This window comes from Cyprinus carpio, chromosome B12 (assembly GCF_018340385.1).
Source record: "Cyprinus carpio isolate SPL01 chromosome B12, ASM1834038v1, whole genome shotgun sequence".
Classification (NCBI taxonomy): domain Eukaryota; kingdom Metazoa; phylum Chordata; class Actinopteri; order Cypriniformes; family Cyprinidae; genus Cyprinus; species Cyprinus carpio.
In genome coordinates this window covers 26305498-26323703 of record NC_056608.1, presented here as the reverse complement: position 1 = coordinate 26323703, position 18206 = coordinate 26305498, and the positions used below count along the sequence as shown (strand labels likewise).

Below are 18206 nucleotides of genomic sequence, written 5' to 3'. Positions count from 1 at the left end.
ATATTATTTATTTAATAATTCATGCACCTGAGGGTTTATTTGATTTTAGTAGTCATAAACTTATAAAATATCAATTTTTTTATTTATTATTTATAGCCTATTTATATAAATAGCTACATTTTATGAAGTATTTTTTATGTTAAATATTTTAAATTGAATAATTTTTAAATTTTAACATTTTTATTGTACTTTTGTTTTTATGTTTTATATATGTTAAATAATTTATGTCTTATATGTTTATAATAGTTTTATATGAATTCACATGCATTTCATTATTATTTATGTTTATATATTACATTTTCATATTTAACATTGTACTTTTATTTTTCAATTCAGGTTACTAATAGTAATAATATTAGGTTATATAAAAACATAATTTACGTGTGTTTTTAATTTAATAATTCATGCATCTGAGGGTTTATTGGATTCTAGCAATCATAAACATATAAATTTCTCGATTTTTATTTGTTTTTTATATTTATTTAAATAGCTACAATTTAAGACATATTTTTACTTTTATTTTACATATTTTAGTTACATTTTATATTTTACACATTTGAATTAAATTGAATAATTTTATTTAATTATCAAAAAAATAAATTGTACTTTTGTTTTTATATAATGTATATCTTATATATGTTTGTAATCTATTTATATTAATTTGCATATATTTATTTATGTTTATGAATCAACTTGTGACTGACACGCGCGCGCGCGCTCTTAAACGCTTCCGTCTGACGCCTCAGCGCTTCCTGTGTAAGTAACTCAGCGGAGTTGGAAACCGGAGTCAGCATGTTAATCATCAGTAACAGGGTTAAACTGTGTTCGCTGGCGTTCACCGCGGCGCGCATGTACGCCACCGGAGCTCAAGCCAGCAACAACCCGGTGGTGTTCTTCGACATCGCGGCGGATAACGAGCCTCTCGGTAGAGTCACCTTCGAAGTGAGTGCGAGAGACGTTACGAACTCTACTATGAGGAAGGCTCTGCTTATGAATATTAATGACGCACCGCGACGTTCGTCGAGCTAGTCTGTCTGATTGGCTGAAAGAGCGCTGGACGCTAGACCGTTGGCGAATCAACGGATACGAGGAGGGTTTATGAATATTAATTAGAGTGCGTGACTGAACGCTCCACGAAGATTACAAAGTAACGGCACCTCGAACTAATTAATATTCATAAGCTCAGCCTTCGCCATGGTGGGATATTTACAACCTGTTAAAAATGATCCAAAATACTTTACTGTATAATATTTTATCGCGTAACATGTTTTAAAAAATTGTTTAATTATTAAGGTGTTCAAGCAACAGTTTCTATGCGTATTTATTTCGCAGTCTGATTCTTTTACAATATTTTAAAAGTGTTTTTAACCCTTTAACTCTCTTCCTGAGCTGCAGTTGAACGCGGATGTTGTGCCCAAAACAGCAGGTAAAGTACTTGAAAACATTTTGTATTTTTTCTGTTCTGCTGGAGTATATGCTCAACCATGAGTTGTTCTGAATGTGCTTTTATGAATAAAAATGAAAGTGTTCCTCTGGCACAGGTGTCATGCGTGGTCTTCTGTGTGTATTCTAGAGAACTTCAGAGCCCTGTGCACCGGTGAGCATGGCTTCGGATACAAGGGCTCGATCTTCCACCGAGTGATCCCTCAGTTCATGTGTCAGGTGACGAGCTCCTCATCAGATCAAGATCACACACGCCTGCATGAGCTTCACTGCTGCTGGGCTTGGCTTTACATTAAAACTCTTTCCACAGAAACACATGCTTCATAAGCATGAATAATGCTTACTCACTTGCATATGCCTAACGTGACATTAAATATGAAATTTCAAACAATTACAGCATGTGCTATCATTTTAATGCATTTTTTTCCACTTCTACAGCATGCATATTTTGACCTAATTGATAGACTGTATATTTGCACTTTTTTAAATTGCAAACAAGCTGAAACGTGCTTTGAAATGGTGAATCCTGAGCAAATGTAGCCAGCTGCTTTGTGTTAATGTTACAAAATCCCTTTGATGATCATGCATGTGAATGAAACAGTCCTGCTCTTCCCGTCTGTACAGCAGAACCGCAGTCATCCTGCACGACTAATCACACGTTTGATGAGAAATTGTTTCATAATGAAAATTTTAAGCCTCTTATGAGTTTTGCATTTGTGATTCAGTGAAAAAAAGAAAAAAAAAACGTGTCCTTTTCACGTGTTTGCTTTTCTTTACACTGCTTGTGTTTGTCTGGGAGGAGATTTTACAAATCACAACGGAACCGGAGGAAAGTCCATCTACGGTCCGAGATTTCCAGATGAGAACTTCAGACTGAAACACACCGGACCAGGTTAAACACTCTTCAGATGCTGTCCGTTTCATGCTTTAGTCTGTGAATCTTTAGTCATGTGTTCTTGGTGAATGTCAGTGAGTTTGTTCACTGTACAAAGATCATTTCTGTAGGAACTCGTGGACGCCTCTAGGTGGCGCTATACGAGCTGTTAGAGGTCAGCTAGTGCTACTGTTAACTAAAACAATTAAAAGTGCTTTAATTTATTGAAATAAAGCTCAAATAAAATACAAATGTAAACATGAAAACATGAATTAGAAATGTTGGTTAAGCTACTAACTGAAAAGTTATAAAATTGCCAAAACTTAAATAAAATAATTTATAATGTATAATAATTTTAATTTTAAAGAAGCTTAATAGAAATATAAAAAAAATGACAGAAGCACAACAAAATGACTAAAACTTGAATATAAATAAAATTAAAAATAAAAAATTAAATTAAAAGGAAAACTGAAATAAAAATAAAGCAAAAAAGAAATATTTTTTTAAAAATGACAAAAGCACAACAAAATTACTAAAACTCAATGTTACTAAATGTAAATTAAATTACTAAAACTGAAATTAAAATAAAGCTAAATTGAGATTAAAAAAAAAATGGCAAAAACACAACAAAATGACTAAAACTTGAGTTGATTAAAAAAATTTAAAAAATTATATATGTATATAAACCGTGGTTGTATAAATATATATTTTTAAACAACAGTTTTGTTCTTAAAATGATAATATACAGTAATAGTATATAAATAATACTAAAATGACAGTTTCTACTGTTTTAAAGCATTAGTTTATAATTATAATTGTTTTAATAAATATAATAAAAAACTTTTACTTTTAATTATTATGTGATGTAAATATTGTATAATATATCTTATAATGTATGTGTTTGTATGCAAATGTACATTTAGAGTCACATTTAGTCATTTAGCAGAGGCTTTTATCCAAATATGCGTTTAAATCAGCATCAGCCATCTAAACACAGTTCTGACCCCCAGAGTTCCTCCTGACGTGTTCTTGTGTGTTCAGGTATCCTGTCCATGGCTAACGCCGGACCCAACACCAACGGATCCCAGTTCTTCATATGCACCGTCAAAACAGAGTGGTGTGTAAACCTTCTTCAGGAATCCGCTTTCATCTGCTGTGAATGTGATGATGCGAGTGTGTGTTTCAGGCTGGACGGGAGGCACGTGGTGTTCGGCAGCGTTAAAGACGGGATGGATGTGGTGAGGAAGGTGGAGGCGCTTGGCTCTCGCTCGGGAAGAACCGCTAAGAGGATCAGCGTCACCGACTGCGGGGTACTGGAGTAAAGCCTGTCCTGCTGCAGATCCACTCACAGACTACTCGAGCTCCACAATGTGAAACACAGACACTTTCGGGTTACTCGCTCTCGTGTCTCTGCAAAGCTGTGTGATGTTAAAAAAATCCATTGTGAATATTCACAACTCCGCAAGATGTTCTTTCCCAAACAGCGACAATTCACAGTGACCAAAAATCAGCGTAAAAGCACTTTTGCATTATATTCAGTTCTCAAAAGTCATGCAGTTTTAAAGCTGCGGTCACTATGAAATGTTTTTGTGCAGAAAAACAAATTCTTTTGAATTCCAAGGGAAAAAAAAACACAATCTATTAGTTTGGAATGACAAGAGGATGAACAAATGTTGTCATAATGATCGTTAATATTCCTTTACAGTAACATCCGCTGTGAATAAATGTCATTTGAACATCATTCTCAGGGAATAACCGTGTTTAATCTGGACTGAGAACGTCACTGTGTCTGACCAGACCTCTGGTTCTCATGCATGAATTATGAATTATGGCCGGTGTGTTTCAGTGTTCATCACCTGACTTTGATTAATAAAGCCGAGAGCAATAAGACTTGATGTTTTAGTGCTTTATTTGTATTTACAGATTGATCTGTGAGAGCGTATAAGGCACATTTCTGCTTCGCAGGTTATTAATGACACGCTGCCTTCATACGAGCTGTAATATTTACTGTCCCTCGTGTAAAAAGATCTTGAACCAGTTAGATGAACTGATTTCTGATTTAAAACCAAATGCACTTGAGTCTTACAAATAGGTTTTGCATTTGAAAATTGAAAATTATAAGTGAACAAAACACACATGCACAGTCATCGAGAGATATTTACAAACACCAACAAAGAACGCTTTCGGTCTTGATTTTCAACATTTGATTGTTTTATCCATTCAGACCAGACAGTGTTATTTTTTTGCATTTTTCAGATTGCTTCCGAGGCCTCTGAATATGAGATATTATAAAGCATTTTTCAAAAACACAGGCACAGACTTCATTCAGAATAAACGAGCATCACATTGTAAAAGTAAAGCTGCAGTATTAATACGGTTAATGTTCTGATCTCTACTGCTGTCACTATTATTGTTCATATTTTTACCCGAATACACAAACAGGCACTTGAGTGATCACATCATTTCATCTCATTATTGTGTAATATCCAGTATTTACTGGTTCTGAAGAACAGGAATGAGCCACACTGATGTCCTGCTAGTAAATTATTGCCCTGCAATGTGTTTTATTAAACGCTTTAGAGGAATATTTCATGTTTTCACATCATGTGAATTCACAGCAACTAACCTGATATCAAATATCCAGTACTTGCACCATGAAGAAAATATATATATCTGTCTGAATGATGTATTAAAAGCTGCTAAACTGAAGGTCAATTTAAATTTTAATATTTAAAGGTTTCATAAAATAGCAGCAGTGAGTTGTGACCTAATGCTGATCACCACAGAGAATAATTTCTAAATAATTGAGATCATTTTTGTTTGTTTACACAGTCATGCACTGAACTAAATGAACCGAGGTCGTTAAGTGATTTAATCATAATTGTCTCATGTGAACGTGAGTTTTAATTACAGTGCGCCGTTTATGTTAACAACCACCAATGCATCATTCAAAACATCATTTTCTGTGTTATACTCATATGTCCCCGGAGCACAGTCAGTGAGGAATGAGCTGGTGTGACGGGGGTCTTCAGGGGTCAGAGGTCACTGAACACGACGGCAGTAGTATCCGAGCACCTTACACTTCTCACACAGAGGCTGAGGATGTTCTTTGCTCTGGTCCGATACGTCCAGACCGTCGGGTTTCTCCAGAGGACGCTGACAATCACAGGAAAGAGTTCATCAGGTCAAAAACAGCCGAAAGAAAGAGTGACAATACAGAAGAACATGTGATGGACACTAAAGGAAAAAGAGAAGTCCGAAGCATTGAGGAGAGCTCCGTCAGCTTCAGGACTTCATAAGTAGCTTTATCTTGAGCCAGAACAACACTGTTACATCTACCAGTGAAGAACTGTCTCTGGAGTTAATAACTAACAGATGCTCTCCAGCTTTAACGTTTAGATGCTCTTCCGCTCGTTTTGTACAGATGCTTCAAGAGAGCGAGCAGAAACCATCCAAACATTCACCCAGAGGCCCTTCAGGCTCCTGAGTCATCAGCAGATGCGCTTGGGTTTATACAGACGAGACAAAAACAAAGCTCAGACATCAGTTTCTTTGTCCTGTTTCCCGATAAAACATCCTTAAAGCAAGAAACAATCAACTGCACAGCTGATCAATTGTTTGGTTATAGATTTACACTATTTACATCATTCGCCAGTGGAGTAAACAATCATTTAATTGTTAAATCTCATGTGATTTTAATGCTAAAGTATCTTGTTTCAAGCCAGGGTTGTTATACTGTAGTTAAGTAAAAATAGAACCAAAAATATTTTTGTACTTCAAACAAAATAAATAATACATTACACTAAACAGTATTAGTAAAACATTAAAGTGAATATACATAAAAATAAAGTCTCATTTAAAATATGAAGACAGACTATAATGAGAGTGTTTGTAGGGATGTTCTCTTCACCTGTTTGTGAGGATAGACGTTGATGTGGCATTTGATGCACTCCTGACCCATGTTCGCCCAAGAGTTCCCACTCATCCACTTCCTCTTGCATTTGGGACACTTGTACTCGCCGAAACACCTCTGACGAGCCTGCCCAGAAAACCTCTGTTAGAAAACCAGTATATAAAAAACATACAAACAGATAAAAAAATAATAAATTGATTAAAAGTGACAGACATAAGGGGTCAGCAACCTTTTTTTAAATAATACTTTAATTCGGTAAGGATGCATTAAATTGATTAAAAGTGACAGTCATAACATTTCTAATGTTACAAAAGATTTCTGTTTCAAATAAATGCTGTTCTTCTCAACTTTTTATGCATCTGTGAATCCTGAAAAATAAAATGCATCACAGTTTCCACAAAAATATTGTGCATTTTCAACATTGATAATAATCAGAAGTGTTTCTTGAATCATTAGAATGATTTCTGAAGATCATGTGACACTGAAGACTGAAGTAATGATGCTGAAAATACAGCTGCACATCACAGAAATACATTACAGATATTCACATAGAACACAGCTATTCCTCAATTGTTCTAAAATATTTCACAATATCTTAGATGTGTGAGACTGATGATGTTTTCTGGAGTGCACTGGTACATTGTTACAGTTTTGTTGCACTGGAATGTTTAGGAACATTCTGAACTGTGTGATGTAACACTCTCGTGCCGCCTCAGCAGGCGCTGCAGTGGATATCAGTGCAAACTGTCTTCTTCTCAGTCATTTTACTCAGCAGTTATTAGCGGTGTTTAGTCCGGATGAGTGTGTCTGCGATTGGCTCAGGATCACTGAGAATTCTGAAATCATCCATGATGCATTTCTAATCGTTCCAGACCCAGTGTTGTCCAGAGCTGTTGGACGGGTTTGGGCCTGTGTGGGTATGATTATGAATATGATTATGATTATTGGCATTGCTCTGCTTTAATCAGACACATCTGATCCTTCACAACAACGCTTGAGAAACACCTTTTCTAAAACATCCAATAAAATTTTTGATACTTTGTTTTTAATGTTACATTTTAGTTTTATGTAGTTTATTTTGTTTATTTTAATACTTCTATTTGAAATGCATCCTTGGCTAGATGAAATAAATGATTTTTTTAATATGTATTTTTTTATATTTATTTTTATTTCAGGTAATATTTATTTTATTTCAAGTAATGTTTTTTTTTTAATGCTTTTAGATTTAGTTTTGCTTAACAATAATGTCACCATTTCCCCAAAAACATCTAAGGAGGCAAACTACACGATAAATTTGAGGGAGGGACCCACCGACCGACCAGATTTGTAATTAACTCTATACTCAACCTAACTCAATATAAACCCATAACACATACACACCAAAAATGTGTTTCTTAAAGTTTACATGAAAAGTTTTATGTAAAGTTTATATAAAGTTTTATAAGACAACCACCATGTGAATAGAAAGTTCAAAAGAAAATTGATTTCAAATAGAAATCTTTTGTATCATCATAAATGTCTTTACAGTCACTTTTGATCAATTTAATGCATCCTCACTGAATAAAAGTTTCTTTCCAAAAAAGAAGTGACATGAAAGCACTTTCTTTCATTCAAATGTGACTCCGTCTTGAAACTGTGTGTAACAGTGACATGAAAGCGTGTAACAGTGACATGAAAGCACTTTCTTTCATTCAAATGTGACTGAATGAAAAAAAACAAAAGAAATGTGACTGAATGAAAGAAAGATGAAGGACAACTGCTGCCTCACGCCCCAAAACACCCGGGATTCATACGACAAATGAACACAGTTATTCTATTAAACATTTCCATTTGTTGTATTACGAGAGAAAGTCATGCGGCTTTGAAGCGACACAGTGGAGAGTAAATGACGAGAGAATTTTCCTTCTCAAGTGAACTATGCAAGCTTATATCCACCACTGAGTAAAAAGTAGTAATTGCCATTCTAAGAAAAAAGTCAAAATATAAACCTGGAATTCTGAAGAAAAGAGCCAAAAGTTTTTATACCATGGCAGAAACAAAAAATTCAGAATTGCAAGATATAAACAGAGACTTCTCTGAAAAAAGTCAAAATTACAAAATGAGTTCAGAGAAAAGTAGAGTTGCAAAATATAAACAGAACTCAGAATTGCGAAATATAAACTTGAGGTTGCTAGAAAAACCCTGTAACCCCGCTCTATATGATGAATACTTTGGAGGAGCAGATTGCTAGAAAAAAAGTTGCAAACACAGTAGTCTTACTAAAGACCTTTTGTAAGGCAGCAGTTGAGAAAAGCTACAATTCAAGATGCAATTGTTTTTTTACAGTACAGTTCACGGGCTCTCAGAGTTTATTCTCTGTGTCCCTTGGGGCCACTGAGGGGCCCCTGTAACCCCGCTCTATATGATGAATACTTTGGAGGAGCCGTCATCATCATCACACACACACACACACACACACACACACACACACACACACACACACACACACACACACACCCTTCAGTCGAAGCCTGTTTTCATTCGCTGAACTCAGATTAAAGGATAGTTTACAGTGTGTAGGGACAGATCGATGTGTTTAATCATAACAGAAGGTCACCAAACATTCACTGAGAGTATGAGTGCATGAAGATCCTCAATTGATTGTTTCAGGATTTATATATATATATATATATATATATATATATATTATTATTTATATATATTTTTTTTCAAATGAACAAAAAACTAAAATAAATAATTTTTTAAAATTAATTGTATAATGTGTTATGTAATTTGTATTATTTAATTTATTACTTATTTTTATATTTATTTATATTTTTATATTCACTTCTTTATATTCTTTTATTACTTATTCCATTCTTTTTTATGAGAAATGAGATGAAAAATTATACAACTAGGTAAAAATAAAATATATAATTATTATTTCAGTTTTATTTTGTTTCAGTAAACAAAAATGCATTTTATGGTTTTAATTGTAATTCCCACCGTTCCAGTCGTAAAGGTTCATATCTCATGACCTGTGCATGTATTTGTCTAATCTTCTACCAAGTGACAGATGATTAAGCATCTAAATCTCATTGAGTTTCATTGGATGCACTGCCTGTGACATCAACAACACAATATATTAATCGAACAAATTGCAAATGTTTAAAAAATCACTCAGCACAACCATATAGCAAATAATTATTAATGTTTTGCATGAGCAAACACTTATTTTCTTAAGCAAATTTTAGAATTGATGCTATGTTTTTGTAAGTAGGTGTGGCACATATTGCATGAGCTTAAAATGTCCCATAATGCATCTTAAATGTGTTGCAGTGCACTCTGGGAGTGGCTCCTGACGGAAATCTGTAATTCAGACCCATATGTTTAAGTGTGAGTTTAAGATTTTCCAGCAGCCCTTTTCAAACCCCGTCAAATCCAGTCTACGCCTCTCATTAAAGACACCGAGGAACAGGAACACGCTGTTTTAGACGAGTGAGTTGAACTTTATTGAGCTACACTCACAAGGACTAGTAATTCAGAGACAGTACACTAAGTAAAGTAGGATTTTAATACTTTTATTTATCAAGGATGCATTAAATTGATCAAAAGTGCAAGATTTCTGTTTCAAATAAATGCTGTTCTTCTGGACTTTCTATTCATCTGTGAATCCAGAAAAATAAAATGTATCACCGATTCCACAAAAATATTGTGCAGCACAACTGTGTTCAACATTGATAATAATCAGAAATGATTCTTGAATCATTAGAATGATTTCTGAAGATCATGTGACACTGAAGACTGGAGTAATGATGCTGAAAATACAGGTGCACATCACAGAAATAAATTACAGTTTAACAGATATTCACACAGAAAACAGCTATTACTATTACTGTTTTTATTGTATTTTTGATCAATTAAACGCAGCCTCGGTGAGTCTTCTATTGTAAACATTAAAAATCGTTCCAACCACAAATTTTTAAACGCTTCTGTTTTTCTAACCTTTTAAAGAAATCTTATTTCTCCTTAGGAATTTTTAACAGAAACAAAGTTGATACCTTAGTAAACCATTACATTAAACTCCATTACATTGCTTTAACAATAAAGAAGAAATATTATTATTCCTCGAGGTAAAGAATTTTAAACACGTTTACTGAATTTACAGTTATTGTGAGATCCATTTCGTCTGGCTGTGTTCTTGAATAACACTTTTTAAACCTTTAATGTGTCCAAAAACCTGCATTTCACAGCCAACATTTGCTCTACATGCAATAAATTAAATCAGGAACGCCAAAGCGTGAGTGCATGGATTATATCTGAAATTAGATTTTATACATATTATAATTATATGCTTTTAAACATTGCTGTTTTTATAGTTGCACTGCAGGTACTACAGCGGTCAAACCCTGACATTATATTACATTTTTACATTTATTAAGAAATTTTGTTAAGGCACAAATTGTATGGACTTCTGTAATATTATTTTTATGGTGTTGGACATCTGTAGTACAGTAACGTCTCTGTCAAACACCTACTGTACCCACAGCATGACAGATTTACATTCTCTGTGTTCTGGCTTTAATTCAGATTTCTGTGGGTTTTCCTACACAGATGAACATATAAATTATCACATAATCATAAATGAATAAAACAATAAAACACACTGTTAAAGAAACATAAAAAAAAAAAACACAAAAAAATTAAAAATGTGCTGAAAATGTGCACACCCTACGGTCATCCCTGATGAAGATGAATGTTTTTCATTTGGAGAAATGTAGCATTGCATCAGTGTCTCAGCAATGGATGCTCTGCAGTGAATGGGTGCCGTCAGAATGAGAGTCCAAACAGCTGATAAAAACAACACAATAATCCACAAGTAATCCACAGCACTCCAGTCCATCAGTTAACATCTGGAGAAGACAAAAGCTCTCATTCTGACGGCACCCATTCACTGCAGAGCATCCACTGCTGAGACACTGATGCAATGCTACATTTCTCCAAATCTGATGAAGAAACAAACTCATCCTGATCTTGGATGAACTGAGGATGAGCACATTTTCAGTTTTGGGTGAACTACTCCTTTAACACTCTCACATTAACATTCATTGTACAAAACTCAGTGCTATTGAGGTTGCTAGTATGTTGCTAGGTGGTTGCTTACTAGCTCAAGTCAACAGAACCCACTTAAAAGTCTCATATTCTGGTCTCTAGATTTGGTTACACCCAGAAGTTTAATGGCTGTTCAGATGCTTTTATGAGATCAGTTAAACTTCATGCTTCAAACTGCCAGAAACATACTTCACACACGTAAACAAACACAGATGCATTTCCCATTGAACACCCTTAACATGCATTCTTGCATTATAATACTCAAGTTTAACGTCAGATGCTATTTTTCAAATTTTTAGCTACGTGTCTATGTACTACGTTCAATCTGATGCTTTACTTTTGAAAGTAAGAAAGTATTATGAATTGTGTTCTGAATGATTTTGTATTATAATTGAGCTTGTGTAGCTAGATGTTCATGTACTTGTGTGAAGTACGTTTCTAATTGAATTTTGAGGATCAGTTTCACGACTACCTGCAGAGACAACAGATGTCTTCAGCACTTTAAACTTCTTCAGGTATATCTGATCACTTTGAGGAAAGAAGATACTGGTTTATAAGATGACTGCTAAAATATAACATACTGTGAAAGGTCAGTAGAGTTTACTCTGTCAGTGACTCATTACTTTAACGAGGAGCAGATTTGTGTCAGTTTTATATTCAGGGTCCCAAACCAACTCTTGCAAAGTAAAACTGGAGTGTAAATAAAAGGTTACTCAGCAGTTAGGCCGTTACATACTGTAGTTGAGCTATAACTGATGATTTGAACCTCAAACTATCCAAATCAGAGATAAAACAGACTGTCCACTAATAAAAACATGGATGGGGCTTTTTTTTGGATGTTTTTGGATGAATTTGGTTTTACTTTTTTTTATTAATATTTGTCCATCAAGCCATAACATATATCACAATACATTTAATAAAGTTAAATTAAATGCATTTTATTTAATTTTAGTTTAGTTTATTGCATTGCATTGCATCGTATTGCATTACAAAGTACAGTCATGGTTTATGAAGATGTATGTGCTGGGTCCTGATTGTATTGTATGCACACCACATTTCATTACATGTTTAAATATTAAAGCAGGCAAAGCACTGTGCAAAACTGTCATGAGGAGTTGCCTTGTATTCCTCAGGTCTCTGCGGCAGCTCGGCCAGACGTGTCCAGCTGTGGTTCAGTGAGACGGACACTGACAGGTGGGCAGGGAAAACAAACACAACTAAACGTCTGGATGAAAAGCTCCCACCTACTCCTGGAGCAGAGATGAGTGAGATAAATATCATCAGATCTCATCTGAACACAGATGGTGGAAGATCAGAGCTGCAGGTCTGAGGATTCTGAAATACTGACTCTTTATTGATATTAATAATGTATATATATATTTAGCATATGAAATCAGAGCGGTTGTGCCATTTCGGATGGTTGTTTAGCTACATCAATAAAATTTGTGATGTTCTGCGGCATCAGCTGTCATGCAGAGATCATCTGTCCGATATGTGAAGTGACTAATCTAGAGAATAGCATTTAGGGATGGGAAAATCTGAAATCCTTGGTACTGTTTTTTCTGTGTGGTTGCTAGGCAGTTGCTAAGGTATTCTGGGTGGTTATTAGGTGGTTGCTAGGGTGTTGCTATGCAGACGACAGGGTGGTTGCTAGGGTATTCTGAGTGGTTGTTAGGGTGTTGCTATGCAGTTACCAGAATGGTTGCTATGTAGTTTGCTAGGGTGGTTGCTAGGTTATATTGAGTGGTTGCTAGGGGGTTGCTATGCAGTTGCTAGGCTGTTCTGGGTGGCTGCTTGAGTATTCTGAGTGGTTGCTAGAGTGTTTCTATGCAGTTGTTATTGTGTTCTGGGTGGTTGTTAGGGTGTTGCTATGCAGTTACCAGAGTGGTTTCTATGCAGTTGCTAGGCTTTTCTGTGTGGTTGCTAGGGGGTTCTGAATGATTGCTAGAGTGTTGCAGAAAAAGCATTTCTTAGGGTGTTTTATGTGGTTTCTAGGCAGTTGTTAGAGTGTTGTGGGTCGTTGCTAGGGTTCTGGATGGTTACTAGGATGTTGCTAGGGGGTTCTGGATGGTTGCTAGGTGGTTGCTATGCGATTGCGAGTGTTCTGGGGTGGTTTCTAAGGTGTGATATGCATTTCTTATGGTGTTCTGTATGGTTTCTAGGCAGTTGTTAGAGTGTTGTGGGTCGTTGCTAGGGTTCCGGATGGTTACTAGGATGTTGCTAGGGGGTTCTGGATGGTTGCTAGGTGGTTGCTATGCGATTGCGAGTGTTCTGGGTGGTTTCTAAGGTGTTGATATGCATTTCTTAGGGTGTTCTGTATGGTTTCTAGGCAGTTGTTAGAGTGTTGTGGGTCGTTGCTAGGGTTCTGGATGGTTACTAGGATGTTGCTAGGGGGTTCTGGATGGTTGCTAGGTGGTTGCTATGCGATTGTGAGTGTTCTGGGTGGTTTCTAAGGTGTTGATATGCATTTCTTAGGGTGTTCTGTATGGTTTCTAGGCAGTTGTTGTGGGTCGTTGCTAGATGGTTACTAGGCTGTTCTGGGTGGTTGCTAGGATGTTGGTAGAAGGTTCTGGATGGTTGCTATGTGTTTGCAAGGGTGTTTTGGGTGGTTGCTAAGGTGTTTTGCTTGGTGTATGCAGAGCATCAGTTCAGTCATACATTATTGTTTTAAATTTTTAAAAAGTAATCTGTGAACTCCACAAAATGTCTCACTGTTACAGTTTTAATAGAACTGTCTAATAAAAAGAATATCCGTGCATTATGATTGACAGGCAGTGAGTGTTACCTGCGGACAGTCTTTGATGTAGTGGCCTTTATTGAAGCACAGGTGGCACAGGTAGTTGGGTGGAGGTTTCTTGCAGGGCTTTCTGGGTTCAGAGGTCAGCGAGAGGTCAGAGAAGCTGTCCGTCAGTAAACTCAGGCCCTTGACGATGTTGTTTAACGAGCCGTAGGGAGACGAGCCCTTATATAAGTGGCTACACAGAGTCTGAAGAGATAAAAAAAACGCATTCAACTTTAATGAAATATTCAATGTAATATAAAAAGCATTACCATATTTAAAATATTAAAAATATAATATGTGGTTACAATGTCATGGGTTTGATGAATTCATGAACTGTATACCTCGAATCAGTGTTAAGTATTATTTATTTAATATTATAGTTTTTGTTAATATTCTGAATAAGATTTTAAAGATTTTTATCAATATAATAAGCATTGTCATATATAAATTCTACATGAAATATAATATGCTGTCACAAGGTTATGGGTTCGATTCCCAGGGAATGCATGAACTGAGAAACATATACAACTTGAATCAGTGCTGTTTTTAGTTTCATTGTTTTAATGTTATCATTTTGTTAATATTTTGAATAAGATTTTCTTTTTATATTTTCTTCTTTCACTTTAATCTCAATATTGTATCAATTTTGTTGTGTGTTTTTGTCATTTTTGTTATTTTAGTACTTCATGTTAAACTAAACAACAACGAGAAATGTTGTATGGAAACTAGCTGAAGTAAAATAAGTGTGTTTTTTATATTTTATTTTATTTCAGTAACTGTTTATTTTATTTCAAGAAACATAATTTCTTTATGGTTTTATTTATTTTTTTATATTCTTAATTTCTTTTTATATTTTTAAAGTCCAGATTATTTAACATGCCCTTAGTATGTACATTTTTTTAAGTATTTACTTAGTGTTTTTTCCAAATCAGTAGGTATCACAAAAATCTTCCTTTCAACTGCCAGTGATTCTGTTTGTGCACACTTCTGCTTTTGATTGTTTATAATTGTTTCCTGTGGTCTGATTTTCTTTCTGCAGATGATCTGTGTGAGAGAGAATGTTCCGTTTTCCTCAGGAAGACAGACTTTGCCACATGATTCTCTGAACCCTTTTCCTCATTCTGTCTCATGAGATTGTCAATGCTGTTCAGAATGAAATATTAGCCAAATGCTTATATATTGAGCAGTATACTGTATACTGCATGCTAAAAACAACATGTTAATAGCATGCAACATGCAATGACAAACATTTAAAAGTATATTTACATTATATGCAACATTATGTGCATGTTAATTTTCACATGCATCAGGGATATGCATTCGTCATATCCCATATCTCAGTAAATTCTTTTACAGAACCTTGATTGTTTTATTTTTTTTAATGCATCTATAATAAAAATGCTAAACTTGGATGTTTTCCCACATTGCTTTTGTGGAGCCAAACCACTAAAGGTTCAAATCTCTTCAGCAAAAACTGGCTTTTCATTCAGTCATTCCCATTCAGCCCAGTCAATTTCTAAACCAAAGTAATGGATACTTCTTTAATACATGCAACAAACTTAGTTGAATTGTGGTTGAATGATACACCCTTTAAATGCTGTGGTCTAAAATGTTAATACTATTTTATGTTTTTGTTACTAAAAAGGTTTGTGCATTATTATCATGAGCCCAAATTACAGAAAGCTAGTCATTTGTAGTATAACTAACTATAGCAAGACCACATGCAGCTGTCTGAACATGTGGCTTTCATTGAAACATCATGGTACTGTACAAGAACACACACACAGAGAAATAAGCATCTATCTATCTATCTATCATCTATCTATATATCCATTTTATTTATTTGGATATTTTTTGAATTAGTATCCAATTTCAGTCATAATCAGATCCTGGAAATTGTGGACCATGTTGTCAATCTTGGCTTACAATGGCTGAGGTGGGTGTCCTGTGTTTGCCTTTCTAATGTTGTATTTTTGCCTTTGTACCCATATTTATTTTTCTTTTCTATATCACAATGACAGTGTACTGTGAATCTCTTTCAGTCAATACCCCACATACAGTAGTGTGTGAATTTGTACTTTTGAAATGGATATATGGCATATACAGAAGAAGTGCAGCCTTCTGCGTCTCAATACAGTAACTTTCATCCAAACTGTTGCCATAGCTGACCTCAAATAATGAGTGCACTGTTATATTGACTAAGCATTTTGACTCTCTTGTTTGTAAACAATGACACAAGGATATAAATACTTTTGAGAGATGAACTAAAGATTTTGAGTAAATTACAAGCTTTTGCAGCTAATCTATCGTTTGGTGTTGTTTGTATGAATTGTTTTGAGAAATGCACATACTTCTTAGCAAATATTAAGGATTATTTGAGAAATGCACCAAAGCGACTGAGAAAAACTGAGACACACACACACACAGATTATAGTTACATTATGTAGGCCTAACCCATGTTTTTACAGTATATGCATAGTTATCAATAAACAATAAATAAATGACTTTAACAGTACACTGACGTTAACAAATCACTGAGTAGTTTACATCTGATTCTAGATAAGTTCACCTGAACTCCTGTCTAGATAGATAGATAGATAGATAGATAGATAGATAGATAGATAGATAGATAGATAGATGGGCATCAGTGAGGCTGTGGTGACGTCATCACCTCCGTGCTGCTGATGATGCTGGAGTTGAGGTGTGAGTCCAGATCCTCCTTTGGCTTGATGCTGTAGTTCCCATCAGACTCCTGCAGCGACAGATGAACCCAGCTGAAAAGTTCCAGACTCATCCTCCTTGTGGATCAGTCCAGCTCAGAATAAAAAGATGGTGCTGTTCTCGGCTCACACTGAACCCATTGTCGCTGAATGACGAGACGGGACAGTTCGAGCAGCTCTGAGGAGGAAAGTTTAATAGCTTACTCACCGCACTTTACCATTCCTGCTGTGCTCAGGGGTTGGCTCATGTATATTCATAAGTTGTGGCGTCGCCATTGGAAGGTTACCAAGAAACGTCATCATAAGGTAATTAATATTCAAAAGCACGCACATCCCCCGTTTCGAGGATTCCGATGAGCGTCAACACTAATTAATATTCATGAGCTGAGACTTTCTTTTTTACGTCACGGATATCATTCAAAAACCCTTCATTCGTGATTTATTAAAATGAGCAATTTTGTAACAATTCAACTTTTCTAGGCTATTGTTCATGTGTAAAGCGTGCAACACAAGACATCCTAGAGTAGGCCTAAATAACATATTTATAATAACTTATTTGAACACAAATTAAATATATATTTAAAAATGAACATGGGGAGTTTCTCTCTTTTTTCATAAAATATAAATCAGACACACAAACCAGTTTTTGCACTCATTAAAACCTATTGCAATAAAGTTCTCTATATAGGCTACTAGGCTGTAATACATCCAGATGTGTGGCATCCTTACAGAAACTGTAGGCTACCATGGTAAATATATGCTTGTAATAATCATAATATATTGCTTTGCGTTACATTATTTTATTATATATCAGTCACAAATTGACTACACTTTATTAGTGTACAACTGCAACTGTTTTTCTACATTTTTGATAACTGTTATTCTGTTTTTCAAAGTTTAATAAGCTTTATGTTTATTTTCATATTTAAGTTACCCTTTGAATCCCGTTGTGTTTTATTGTTGTGTCAGACTTATGGAACTCATTTTGTGACTTGATTTGATTACATCTGACTCAATGTGATCGGGTGCAGATTCTGCCCTCTGGTGTTCATGTCAATCTATTACAGGTTGTTTAATTAAGACAGAGCAGTTAACTTTGTGAAATGTGACACTCCTTTTGTCTGTGTGATACTGTATGTGGATGTGTCTTTTGGTGTGTGTTTTTGCTTTCCCTAAACAGCTTGTTTCATATTTACATTACATATTACATTTCTCACATTGTTCTAAAGTTCTAAAATAAAATCTGTGGTTTATTATGGTTTGTGTGATGTTTTGTAAAGCTCAGGGCAAGCCTTGGAAATTCTTAGAAATGGAGTTTCCCTCCCTTATCTGGAAGTGGGTGATGTGCAGCTTTCAGGACGCACCTGACTGAACGTGACCAGT

The 18206-nt window shown here is 35.1% G+C and overlaps 2 protein-coding genes across 2 annotated transcripts; one reads left to right on the top strand and one right to left on the bottom strand.

Moving 5' to 3' along the window:
* Positions 1 to 719: 719 nt before the first annotated feature.
* Positions 720 to 4207, top strand: LOC109054231 (peptidyl-prolyl cis-trans isomerase A-like). The gene is made up of 6 exons (XM_042734834.1): positions 720 to 942; positions 1396 to 1426; positions 1574 to 1662; positions 2239 to 2335; positions 3359 to 3434; positions 3504 to 4207. Exons 1-6 carry the CDS (start codon positions 793 to 795, stop codon positions 3637 to 3639), a joined length of 579 nt encoding a protein of 192 aa, XP_042590768.1. The 5' UTR covers positions 720 to 792; the 3' UTR covers positions 3640 to 4207.
* A 1-nt stretch (position 4208) lies between these two features.
* On the bottom strand, positions 4209 to 17063 carry LOC109054229 (zinc finger CCHC domain-containing protein 24-like). Its single transcript, XM_042734870.1, has 4 exons — positions 16775 to 17063; positions 14107 to 14307; positions 6228 to 6371; positions 4209 to 5473 (listed from the first exon to the last, which is right to left on the bottom strand). Exons 1-4 carry the CDS (start codon positions 16895 to 16897, stop codon positions 5360 to 5362), a joined length of 582 nt encoding a protein of 193 aa, XP_042590804.1. The 5' UTR covers positions 16898 to 17063; the 3' UTR covers positions 4209 to 5359.
* Between the last annotated feature and the right edge of the window lie 1143 nt (positions 17064 to 18206).

Excerpts from the sequence above, each read along its gene's own strand:
- LOC109054231 (XM_042734834.1), top strand. The coding sequence starts at position 793 with ATGTTAATCATCAGTAACAGGGTTAAACTGTGTTCGCTGGCGTTCACC. Across the intron at positions 1,663-2,238 it reads TCCCTCAGTTCATGTGTCAG|GGAGGAGATTTTACAAATCA; the intron begins GTGACGAGCTCC and ends TGTGTTTGTCTG. Across the intron at positions 3,435-3,503 it reads TGCACCGTCAAAACAGAGTG|GCTGGACGGGAGGCACGTGG; the intron begins GTGTGTAAACCT and ends TGTGTGTTTCAG.
- LOC109054229 (XM_042734870.1), bottom strand. The coding sequence starts at position 16,897 with ATGAGTCTGGAACTTTTCAGCTGGGTTCATCTGTCGCTGCAGGAGTCT. Across the intron at positions 6,372-14,106 it reads ACATCAAAGACTGTCCGCAG|AGGTTTTCTGGGCAGGCTCG; the intron begins GTAACACTCACT and ends GTTTTCTAACAG. Across the intron at positions 5,474-6,227 it reads ACGTCTATCCTCACAAACAG|CGTCCTCTGGAGAAACCCGA; the intron begins GTGAAGAGAACA and ends TGTGATTGTCAG.